We start from the raw sequence: 13,487 nt of genomic DNA on the forward strand, positions 1-13,487 counted from the left end.
CAGGACTGTGTTTCTGCCTCTTTATCCATCTTGGTGTGGTCCTTATATCTTTTGTTGTAGATGGAGTTCATACAGTTTTCAGATCTTTTACAGAGGGAAATTACCCATAAGTAGCTATAGGTCTGGTGTGTCTACAGGAAGGGGTAAGTTCAGGATCTTCCTATGCTGCCTTCTTTCTAGCTCCTCCAATTAACAATATTGTCCAAATGGTACTTCTAGAGATTAAAAATATAATGTCCAAAATCTTTTTACAAATAAGTAGACACAGCAGATAAGATACTGCAGAAAAAGTGATCAGTGATCTTGAAGAAACAAACAAAAACTCCAAAAACTGAAGCAGAGAGAGAGAGAAGGCTGTATAAAATATAAACAAAACCTTGATGATGTGTAGGACAATACCAAATGGTCTAGCACATGTGTGAATGAGTCCCAGAAAGTATATGTATATGAGGGGGGTTGTGCAGATGGGAACAAAAAAATTTAATGAAGAAATAATGGGCAAAATTGTTCAAATTTCATAAAAAGCATAAATTCACAGTCTAAGGAAATCAATAAATTTTAAACAGAATAAGCACAAAGTAAACAGCACTAAAACATATCATAATCAAATTGCTGAAAACAATTTAAAAAATCATAAAACTAAGCCAACGAAAAAGAGATCATTCACACATAAGAACAAAGATAAGAATTACTATGGACTTTTCCATAAAAAAACCTGAAGACATAATCCAGCAATGCTACTTCAGGTTATACACCCACAAGAAGTGAAAGCAGGGGCTGCAAGAGATATTTGTGCATAAATGTTCACTATTCACAACTATTCACAATAGTTGAAAAGTGGAAACAACCCAAGTATTCATTGATAGATGAATAGATACACAAAATGGTACATAATACACACTATGAAAAACTAGTCAGCCTTTAAAAGGAAGAAAATTCTGATACATGACATGTGGATGAACCCTGAAATTACTATGTTAAGTGAAATAAGCCAGACACAAAAGGACAAATATTGCATTATCCCATTTATATAGGCACTAGAATAGTCAAATTCATAAAGCAAAAAAGCAGAATACCCAGGTATTAGGGGGAAGTTGACTGGGGAATTACTGTTTAATGGGTCCAGAGTTTCAGTTTGGGAATAATAAAAAAATTCTAGAGATCAATGGTGCTATTGGTTACACAACAATGTGAATGTAATTAATGTTAATGAAGTTAAAAATGGTTAAAATGGTAAATTTTATGCTACATATATCTTACCACAATGAAAAAAAAAATACTAGACTATAATGAGGATACCATACTGAAGACAAAAAAAGAAAAATCAAAACTGGAGACAACTGAATGATATACTTAAAGTGCTAGAAAGAAAAAAGTCAACCTAGAATTCTATATCCAGTGAAAATATCCTTCAAAAGTGAAAGCAAAATAAAGACATTTCCAGACAAAAGCTGACAGGATCTATCTCCAGCAGACAAGAACTCCTAATAAAGCAAGTACTTTAGGCTGAAAGAAGAATGATACTAGATAGGCTACATAGCCAGTTTAAACCCAAATATTCAGACTTCAAACCCTGAATCCTTAATACTATATCTCAGTATCTTTTTTAAGACTGAGTATCTGAAAACAAAGTAAAATGTGACAAATGTTCTTTCTCTAACAATACTGTAATATGGTTTCTAAGGATCATACTTAAGTTAATTCATGAATTTAGGTAGTAAACCTGGTCTTTACACATACCTAATTGTATAACCCAGAACATATACACTTTGGTTTGAAGGCAAACATTCCAAATTGTATTCTTTGTCATCCACCTATATAATTCAAAACTATAACAACATACGCTAAATATTTATTTTTTGTTCAGGAAAAGGGATTGGGGATGGAAACTTCTATGTTAGACTTTTTAGATCCTATTGTTCTTTTGTCATTTAAATTTATGAAGTTTAAAGTTTTGAAATTTAAGTTTATCAATTTAAAATTTTTTAAACTTTAAAATTATATCATGCCCTCTTTTAAAAAGAAGTTTATTTTAAAAAATTTTTTTAACGTTTATTTATTTTTGAAAGAGAGACAAAGACAGAGACAGAGACAGAGTGCAGGTGGGTGAAGGGCCAGAGAGAGAGGGAGACACAGAATCAAGGCAGGTTCCAGGCTCTGAGCTGTCAGCACAGAGCCCGATGTGGGGCTCAAACTCATGAACCATGAGATCATGACCTGAGCCAAGGTCAGATGCTTAACCAACTGAGCCACCCAGGTGCCCCTGAACTTTATTTTTTTTAAAGAACTTTAAATCTCACTTCTTAGGAAAACATTTTATTTCTGTTCATTTCACAAGTTTTAAAAAGAGAATGGAAAAAAGATATAAAATTAAAGGGCAAGCCCTATGCCTGTATTCTCTGACATGATAACTCACAATCATTTTATTTATTTATTTTTTAAACTTTACTTATTTATTTTGAGAGAGAGAGTGAGTGAGCAGGGGAGGGACAGAGAGAGAGGGAGAAAGCGAGAATCCCAAGCAGGTTCCGCGCTGTCAGCGTGGAGCCAGACGGAGGGCTCAAACTCACAACCATCAGATCATGCCCGAGCCAAAACCAAAAGCTGGATGCTTAACCAACTGAGCAACTCAGGAGCCCCAACTCAAAATCATTTTAGAGAGTGTTTGCTATTGATCTTGATCTCGATATAAACATGAAAATTTCAACAATTTTTTTTTATTTTTTGTTTCAAAACTTTAGAATAATTACGGTTCTCTCATTATAATTTCCTACATGGCACAGCAAAGGCACAAGACTAACAATCTTCGAGCACTAAAATCTTGGCACTTAGGTATATTTATGATTTTGAAGCATTCATCAAATTAGAATCTGTGACAAAAGCATATGCATTAGAAGAAGCCTAATACTGGGGACATACTGTCAATATGTAGTTTTTTGCTTTTGGATATTTTGGGGCTTAAAAATTACAACAAAAAGAGGAATGTTTCCTCTACATAACAGTCCAAATTATCTTCTTATTCTTTTTCTGGGAGTAATATTACACAAAAACACCACAAATTAAGATAAGTAAAATAATCTAAACTTGTTCATTAGCATTTAATCTGAATAGTATAAACAAAGTGACTCAAAGAAAAAGAGTAGTAACTTCTTAAACATTCAAACCATCAAACAACTTCTCAGCTTCTTCAGGTAGAGCCTGTTGTCATCTTTGATATTAGACTAAGCCAAAAGGCAATCTAAATGCACCTGCCTGGAGTCCTCTAATTCCATTACAGGAAAGCATTCCTGAAGAAATTGCTAAGCATTTAATATTTATTACAGTGAAAGGACAAAAAGTGTGTTTCCCATTCCTCCTTTCCTTCTTTTGCCTCCCTCTCTTCCTCCTTCCGTCTAGATCTTTCTCCCCCTCTCTCTTCTTCCTAAACCCATGCACCCCTTTCTAAGGTTCCTGCACCCGCATCATCATCTCAAACTAGTATTAGTGTCTGTCAGTAGATCATCTTCCCACTCCAGTTTATTCCATTATTGTTGCTGTATTAACGTCTCTTAATACTTGTTTGTGATCAGACTCTTGCTTCAAACCCTCTTAGCTCATCATTGCCTACAGATTAAAATCACAACTTTTGGCATAGGATATAGAATCTAATATAGAATCTTTTATATCACAACTCCAACTTTTTTTTTTTTGTTTTGGAAACCCAGTCTTTTCTGCTAATACTCTCTCCTCTCTTCACCATTCCTCACCTTCAGCTTATATCCAGTAATAATAGTTAACATTTATTGATAGCTTACTATGTGCCAAGTACCTTCTACACAAAATATTTATTTTACAAAGTTATGTGCCAAGCACTGTTCTAAGCACTTAACAAATAATACCTCAGAGTGCCTAGCTGACTTAGTCAGTAAAGTGTATGATTCTTGAGCTCAGGGTCGTGAGTTGGAGCCCCATGCTGAGTGTACAGCCTACTTAAAAAATAAAATAAAATGTTATTTAAAAAAATAATAATAACTCAATCTTCATAACAACCTTTGAGATAGGTACTATCATTATCCCTATTTTACTGCCTAATGGCAGAAAGCAGATCAGCAGTTTCCCAGGTCTGGGAGGGATGGAGAAAGTGGGAAGTGACTACTAAACGGCACGGAGTTTCTTTATGGAGCGATGAAAATTTTCAGAATCAGAGTGGCAATGGTTGTACAATTTTGTAAATATACTAAAAACCAGTGGATTGTATACAGCCAATTGGTAAATTATTAAATTTATTTACTTATTCATTTAGTATTATATATTATTTATTCAAAAATTTATTAAAATTATTAAATTGGTAAATTATTTTAAATGTTTGGCAGAGGAGACAGGCAGATAGTAAGGCAGGGTATCTCCTATTGGTTGCTTTGACACAAGTGCTGAATTCTTTGAAACCTCTTATTTCACTAATATTATCAACACCAAATTATTTGGGCAAGAAATTTTAGTGCAAAGTTAAGCCAGAAATCAATATAATCCTTCTAGATAACAGAGGCAACTGGAAGAATGAGAGTACACGCAGGAGCAGAATGCTCAGATAACACGCACCTCTTCCACAGGAGACCAGTACTCGCAGTTACTGCAGATGCTCCCAGGAAAGCCACCATCATTAGTCGTCGCCTGACCTGGGTGGGCTGTGATCCTCCATGGTAACATCGAACGCCCACGGCCAGTTCTGCCAACGCAGAGAGTGAGTGAAGCCGAAACATCCTGTGGACAAAAAGTAGAAATGTTATTCCTAATTAGTGATGGGAACAGTGATGATGATGATGAAGATGATAGTTTCCACATCACCCACACGTACTACAGACTTACTCAATGGCAGACACTAAACACTTTGTGATCCCATGTAGTATTCCATTTAATCCTCAGAACAATTGTATGAGAAAAATAGCACTTATTACCCTGACATATGAGTCAAAGTACAATCAGAAGACAAGAAACCGCATAGCAATTTCAACAGGGAAAGGTTAATATAAAGCCTTATTAATTATAACAAAGGATAATACCAAGAGTCAAAGAGATAGCAGGTACAGGGAGCAGCCACTACTTCAAGGGCTGATGCAGACCAACAGGAGAGGAATAAATCTGTAAAGGGGCCACTCTCAACAGGGCTTAGATACAGGCCTGTGATAAGGACATGGCATGGATGTCTGAGAAATTCACTAAAGTGTCAGGCCAACAGGTCACTCACTGTAAAGTCATCTAGTAGAACTCAACACGCCAGGGGAACTCAGGAAGGTACCAAGGGGGAGATGTCAGAGTACGGAACTCACTGGGAAACTGCATGTAGGAGGGTTGCTGCTAAAACTCCCTAGGCGTTGGGAGCCCCACGGTGTCCCACATTCTGGGGGCCTCAGTGTGCTACAGGAGCGAGTAGCCAAGACACTAGAATCAGGAAGGAAAACTCCTTCCTTCTCTACTCTCCCTCTAGTCCTTCTACTGACAAACCTTAACAAAAGCTGGCAAGAGAGAAATTTCCAGTGTTGCAAACAGGGTGATGAAAGATGGATTTAGAACTGCAAAGTAACAGATTTGTAAGTGGCACATCCATTTTACAGATGTGAAAACTGAGATACAGTGACTTGATCTAGAGTATACAGCTAGGAAGTAGATCCATAATCTAAACCGACTGGACTAACGTCAGAGCCCAGGTTTTTAACTAGGACACTTTGCAGCCCCCCTACCTTTTAATGTTGATATTGCTTTTGTTAAAATAATTTAAGTTTTCATTAAATATTCCTCACTCCCAGGTCCTTGGAAGACCTCCTACGCACCAAATTCTTTGGTTTCATACTTATAACTTCACCTGTTCCTCTAACTGTTAAATTCAGAAACATCTGTATTAGGTCATATTATTGTTCACTAAACACTCACCCTCCCATCCCCCATCCCATGGGAAAATACTACTTTCCACACTCTTCATTTTAGATGTGTATCTTGCCATATGCCTTGCTATGGCTAATGGGATGTGGGCCAGTTCCATAGAGCGCTTTTAAGAAGTACTGCTGTTAGCCTTCTTGTGCTTCTGCATTCTACCAAGAGAAGATCATGCCCCTAGTAGGCATGCTCTTTCAGCCTGGGTTCCATAATGGACAGATCTCAGCCTGCAGCCAGGCACTGGGAAGACCAACTGAGCCAGTTGAGCACAGCTGACATATGGAATGCTAGTGAGAAATAAATGTTTATGATTGTAAGCCACTAAAACTGGAGGTGGTTTATTGCCACAGCAAAAGCTGACTAATTCAGCATCTAAGAGAATTACTGGGAACTTCTCATTCAACAAAAATGTATTAAGTTCATGCTATTCAGGCCTTGCTAAGACCTAAAAGGCTAAAAAGAATTCCACATTCTAATTAGGCAAGATACACATGAAATATTTTTTTAATGTTTTATTATTTACTTTTGAGATAGAGAGAGAGAGAGAGAAAGCATGACTAAGGGAAGGACACAGAGAGAGAGGAAGACAGAATCCGAAGTGTGCTCCAGGCTCTGAGCTGTCAGCACGGAGCCCGATGTGGGGCTCGAACCCACAAACTGTGAGATCATGATCTGAGCCAAAGTCGGATGCTCAACCGACTGAGCCACCCAGGTGTCCTACACATGAAACATTTTAAAAGGATACATTTCTAAAATGGTATCTTGAAGAAGTATAAAAATATTGGGGTATAGATATTAGAGAATTTAAAAAAAAATTTAAACACCAGGGTAAGACTGGGTTAGTCAGCAAAGGCTTTTGTTTAGTTTTGAGTCTCAGAATGGTACAAAATCTTGATTAAGTGATAGAAATCTCATGGACACTCCAAAAGACAGGATCATTTCTGGCACCTCCATATAGAGTATTAATAGAAAATGATTTTTCTCCTCCTTTGTTCACATTACACCAAATATCCATTCTCTTCTGTGATTTTCCCAACACACAGTTCACTGCTTCCTAAATTATCTTGCACTTTATACATATCTTCCTATGGCAATTAACACATTCGTTCCTGTGCAAGTTTGCCATCCCCACTCGGCTCTCAGCCTCCTTTTAAAGCCAAAATTATGTTTCTTCCTCTTGGTAAACACACAGTCTAGCACAGAGACTGTTACATTACAGGCGTTTAAAATACTTAACCATCTACTTTACGTTCACATGAAGACGAAGGTACAAATTATACAGGTACTGGGCTCCTGACATTTAAGTATACTTCTAAGCCCCAATAAACTAAGAAAACTATGTCTTTTACCATCTGGATTCAAATCAAGTTAAGACTACTTAGCTGTCCCTTAAAATCACTGAGCCAGTTACTAACTCTTCTATGGGACCTATACCTGTAATCTCTTAAGTAAACCTTTCCATTAGCCTTCTTCATTCAACCTAGGCCCAATTTCAAAGCTAGAACTAAATCCTGCCCTTATGGACAAAGGGGAAAAAGAATTAATTTTCTATCCTATTTCCTAAGACCTAAGCTGTGGCAACACAATTCTTATGTCCCTCCCCAATCCCAGAAATCATCTCATTTTACCACACATACTTTAGCAACTCCAGCACCAAGGAGACTATCCACTATATTTTCTTCCTGTCTGTCAACAACTGATTCATTTTTATCTGGAGAGAGAGAGAGAAAGAGAGAGAGAGTGTGTGTGAGTGGGGGAGGGGGGCAGTGGGAGAGAGACAGAAAATATTAAGCAGGCTTTGCGCTGAGCATGGGCTCGATCCCACAACCCTGGGATCATGACCTGAGCCAAAATCAAGAGTCAGATGCTCAACTGACTGAGCCACCCAGGTACCCCTGATTCATTTCTAAATTAGTATTTTCCAAATCCACAAGTGCATTCAGATATATAACACTGCTTTTGTCTGTAATAAAAATGAGCATAACTAAAACATATATATCTGGAGAAAACATTATTCATCGCTGGCAACAGAAAGAAAAGAACACTCAGAAGTTTCCAATGTGAAAAACAAATAACCAGTTCAAAAGTTGGAACAGGCAAGGAATGTGTAAGACTGGAAGATAAATTTAGAACTGATCAGATACGGAGAATAAGTAGATGGATATCCACCAACGTAATAAAACCATTTTTCAGTAACAACAACAAAAAAGGCATGATCAAATAGGTAAGCCATAATTATTTGAGAAGATCGTTTGAATTGTAAACTGAGAATTTTGACCAAATATACAACAGGAAAACACTAAATATCTTAAATTGGAAAAGAAAGTGATGAAAATACTTTTTTAAAGAATATCACTATTCAGTAGTGAATAAATTCCAAAGAACAACAAAAAAAAAGCTAACAGGAGTAGTAAGTACAGCCCAAAGGCAATTAATAACCTAAGCACTGAGTGGTAAGTATCTAGATGATTAGTATGGAAACCAAACATAAAATAAAAACAGCCAAAGACAGACAAAACTATCAGATAACAGTGTCCAACACACATTCATAGGTAAGTGTGTAGGAGATATGGAAGACAGAAACGAGAAAGAGATTAAGATAATAACAACACTAAGTAGAGTATGGTAGAAAGTAAAATGGACTAGGAATCCAATGACCCAAGATCTAGTCTCAACTCTACTACTAAATAGCTGCGCACAAAGGAAGCTTATCTCCCTTCCTTAAGGAAGAATTTCATACAAGGAGAGAATTGCCTAAGTGAGCTTTAAGGTTTCTTTTATCTCTTAACGCTCTCTAATCTGGGTGAAAAACTATATGGCAAAGTTTAATCTATTTCATGGTGGGGGAGGGGAGTAAGATCATGCCATACAATCAAAACTTACTAGTTTTGAGAATCCAAGTCTGTATGCTCTAGTGTTAGAGGATTTTTAATTTTGAAAGTTCTGAGTTTTAATAACAGTCTACTTATATTTTGATGTTGTAATTCAAATGTTACCGTCTACATCTCATTTTATCACTGGTTTTAATCTCATTCCCCAAAACACACATCAAAAGATATATTTAGGGGCCTGGTGGGTTCAGTTGATGGAGCATGCAACTCTTTATCTCAGGGCTCTGAGTTCAAGCCCCGGGTTGGGTGTAGAGATTACTTAAAAATAAAAAAATCCTGGGTTGCCTGGGAGGCTCAGTCAGTTGAGCGTATGATTTTGGCTCAGGTCATGATCTCACAGTTCGTGGGTTCGAGCCCCTCATCAGGCTTTGCACTGACAGTGCAAAGTCTGCTTGGGATTCTCTCTCCCTCTCTCTCTCTCTGCCCCTACCCCACTTGTGTGTGCGCAAGTCTGTCTCTAAGTGAATAAACTTAAAAAATTAAAAAAAAAAAATCTATTTGTTTTCTCTAGTGCAATTTTCACAGATGCCAAGTAAACAAAGAAAAAAAAAAACACCGAGAAAAGATTACTATAATTTAATTCCTAACTCTGTAGTACAGAAATAGTGTAACTAGTTGAATGTGTTAATTTTTGATGAGGGACCATTTAAACAGATTTAAGGAGATCAGATTTCCAATTGAGTCTGGAAAATTGAACAGGCCAATTGGCAGCAGTTATGCAGTAATGAAGCACGTTTAGGAGAAGGATTAAATTAAATCAAAAACAGTGTATTTTTCTTCCCTTACAGTACCCCACCCTCCGCCCACAAAAAGCATGCCTCTAAAAAGTGGCTTTGATGTGAAGTGAAAAAAGATGAAGAGGTATTTCTAACCAAGAAATGTCAAGGGAGGCAAATGAAAGATAATTTTTTTACCAAAGAAAAGCATTATTTATCCAACAAGAAACAGAACAAGTCTTTAAAAACCTATAACAACATAATATTGCTCTTTCCATATCTATTATTTTAAGACAATAATGGCTTAATATAATGCTTTTGATAACTTTCAAAGGGTCACAGGACGAAGAAATCATTTAATTCAACATCTTTATTTGCAGATGGAAGAACTGAGATGCAGATAAGTTACATGGTTTACTCACAGCTAATTAGTACAAAAGCCTACAACAGATTCTATAATTCTCAATTCCCAAATAACCTAAAGGGGAAACACTTTTTAATAACTGTTCTCAGCAAAATAAATAGCCACACTCAAAAAGGAGACCATATGCCCAGCTACAGAAAGATAAACAATGGTATAATTACATAATACAATGTAATATAAACATTAAAAATGCTAATCATAAAGTATTATTAAAATATTATTTCACAAATTAACAAAAAGTTGAGCTAAAGAAATAAAACAGTGGAAAAAAGAAGTAAAATGGCTCTGAGGGGGAGCCTAGATGGTTCAGTCAGTTAAGAAAGCATCTGACTTTGGCTCAGGTCATGATCCCATGGCTCCTGAGTTCAAGCCCTGCATTGGGCTCCCACTGACAGTGCAGAGCCTTAGGATTCTCTCTCTCTCTCTCTCTCTCTCTCTGCTCCTCCCCCACTTGCTATCTCTCTCCCTCTCTCTCAAAAAAGTAAACTTTAAAAAATGGCTCTGAGAACTGAGACACTTGATCTCACTAACAATAAGAGAATGCATATTACAACTGAGATACTGCTATTCATTCATCAAAAGCTGGCAAAAATCCAGAAGTTTGAAAACGCAATCGTTGGCAATGCTGCAGAAATGGCACTGCTAAAAAATGTGTAAACTGGTACAGCCTACTTCCTGAAAGAAAAAGGAAATGGTACAACAGAGGGCAATTCAGCAATGTCTATCAAAATCACCCACATAAAACTGACCCAGCAACTGCACTTCTGATAAAAATACCCTAATGACATACTTGCACACCTGTGAAATTATACGCGCACAAACACATTACATCATGGTGTGATAGCAACAGACTAAAATCCACCTCAATGTTCACCAGGAGAGGACAGGTTAAACCATGAGAAACACACCCAAGGCAATACCATGTGGCAATAAACAGGGAATGAAAAACTACATATAGATTTGAATACTTTCATAACATACTATTATCTTTAAAAAGCAAGTTACGGAATAGCATATATAGTATGCTACCCTTTTAGGTAAAATGAGGAGAAATAAGAATGCATATTTGTATGTTCCTCCTGTTAAGTAACTCTGGAAGGACACACAACAAAGTAATAGTCGTGGTGCTAGGAGGGGTGGGAGATGGGTGACATCAGAGACAAGGAGACTTTTATAATATACTACTTCATTTTTAAAACTATGCTTATGTATTTATCCATGTAAACAAATATATAGTATTTCTCATAAACTCTTTAAAAGGCAGAATATAAGATAATATGTGCATGTCAATTAAAATAATATAAAACATATATACATGTTTTTAACTTAAAGAAAAATTAGATGATGCAAACAAAATTTAATGATCTTCTGGGGAAGAATCTATTTACACTTTACATTTAAAGAAAAATAAAATCAGGTCCAGAGACCGATGTTTCACTCCTCAGCCAGGGACTATCATTTACCAGCCCTCATAGTGGGCACAGGACCAACAATGTCTTAGCAAGCAACCCATATTGTGGCAAGTTTCCCTAGTAAGATAAGCTTTACTTCAATCAGAGTCATATCCTAATACTCGGATTACTGGCACATCCCAATTTACCAAACCGTTAGAATTCCACACCTTATCCTGATCCTGACTTAAAACACCTGCTTGCACTTTTCTATGTTTTTAATTGTCTTCTATTTCTGACCTCTGACAACTGCACATTTAAAGGAGGACTGCTTGACTCTTCTAATCCTGACAGTGGCCCAATAAACCACCGTTGTACTATTACCAACTGTTACCCAGCACTATTGTTAAAAGCAACATCTGCTAATTCTGAGGCCAAGATAAATTTTTGATATCTACCCAAATCTGGTCACCAACAAAATGTAGGCCTCAGTTAAATAAAACTTCAAGGTTCCAAAGCATTTAGTTAACGTGAACTAAGCTTGAGAAAATAAGGACCAAGTAAGTGTCTTTTCTGTCTGCACTTCGGGAATCTACTAGAGCATCTGGCATAGATAGCATACGTAGGTGATGGTTCAGGGCACTCTGTGAAACCGAAATATGGTTTCTCTCTGAGAACCACATTGTAAAACCAGCATTATCTGAGGTGCCCACAAGGATTCACCCTATTCATCCCAGTGGCATCAAACCAACCTTAAAACTGTAGGCCATCAGAGTCTCAGCCATTAAGTATCTAAATTATATACTTAATTCTTCTTTATTCTATTTCCAGGCTCACTAAGTATGTTATGATTCTAATTCAGCTTCCTGTTTAGATGGCCTTCAAAGAGAGAACATGATGATCAGAAGATGACAGACAGTATCCTAGTTCTCATGCCAGCTGTATTTCTCATGGTAAATTAATAAATTGGCAATCTGTTTTAATCTCCTGTGATATTAGTCAGCCTAAGGAAGCTTCTCTGAATCCAATCAATTCCAAGACACTGATAAGATCCAGTTTGGGGATTTTCAAGATTCAAGGGCTAGACCTTGCACCATGAGGACATCTTGACCTTGGCATTCATTCAAATTTGCAAAAGTCTTGGCATTTCATTCAAATTTCCACCCTGGAACAGATACCAGTGAGAATTTCCCAAAAGTTTTGTATGGCCAGAGTCACTGAACCTAAGGAACCACACTCACTTGCATTTTGTTCTCATGTTACGAATTTAGAGGAAGGTGATAAATGAAGAGTCCAAAGAAAGGGAAATTATGGGAATATAGATTTATTGGATATCATACAGATTTTTGAGTAGAACAAGCAAGACTACCTGCATTTTTGTTTACAAGTAAGATTTTATGATATTTTCATTATCAAAACTGTCAAAAACTATGATAGTTTCTTTTTATACTTATTTTTTTTCATTTTTTTTTTAACTTTTTTTTTTATTTATTTTTGAGACAGAGAGAGACAGAGCATGAACAGGGGAGGGTCAGCGAGAGGGAGACACAGAATCTGAAACAGGCTCCAGGCTCTGAGCTGTCAGCACAGAGCCTGACGCGGGGCTCGAACTCACGGACCGTGAGATCATGACCTGAGCCGAAGTCGGCCGCCCAACCGACTGAGCCACCCAGGAGCCCCTCTTTTTATACTTCTGAAATCCCACCACTCTCCCTAGAAGCAAACTGAGAAAGAAGTTTGTATGTATCTTTGTTGATAGTCTTCTATTTGTTTACATATAAATAATATTCCATATACATATGTACACTCACCTATTCAGCATTTGGAATGCTTTGCATTATCCTTTCTTTTATATAATGGAATCATACGATACCCATTGGAAGATTTTTAAAGCTTAATAATACAATTTAAAATCATTCCAACAAAGGATATTCTTTTAACTATAACAGAGTAGTTCAATCTATGATTGTTCCACAATTTAACTATAGGGCAATTAATAATATACTAAGTTTGTTTCCATACTGTGGCATTACAAACACAGCTACAGAGACTTTTTCCCTGTGCATTTATTTTTTTTAATGTTTATTCACTTATTTTTGAGAGAGAGAGAGAGAGAAAGAGAGGCGGGGGGGGGGGGGGGGAGACAGTGAATCCC

The 13,487-nt window shown here is 36.8% G+C and overlaps 1 protein-coding gene across 4 annotated transcripts in view; it reads right to left on the minus strand.

The window, feature by feature from the left end:
- MICU1 (mitochondrial calcium uptake 1) overlaps nucleotides 1-13,487 on the minus strand; it is a 249,123-nt gene that overhangs the window by 199,320 nt on the left and 36,316 nt on the right. For all 4 annotated transcript variants that reach the window (XM_058696654.1, XM_058696656.1, XM_058696655.1 and 1 more), the window contains exon 2: nucleotides 4,579-4,740. In XM_058696654.1, the coding sequence (XP_058552637.1) occupies nucleotides 4,579-4,739 (161 nt within the window). In that variant the 5' untranslated portion in view covers nucleotide 4,740. The remainder of the gene's footprint in view (nucleotides 1-4,578; nucleotides 4,741-13,487) is intronic.

The sequence above is a fragment of the Neofelis nebulosa genome, chromosome 13 (assembly GCF_028018385.1).
Source record: "Neofelis nebulosa isolate mNeoNeb1 chromosome 13, mNeoNeb1.pri, whole genome shotgun sequence".
In the NCBI taxonomy this organism is placed as follows: domain Eukaryota; kingdom Metazoa; phylum Chordata; class Mammalia; order Carnivora; family Felidae; genus Neofelis; species Neofelis nebulosa.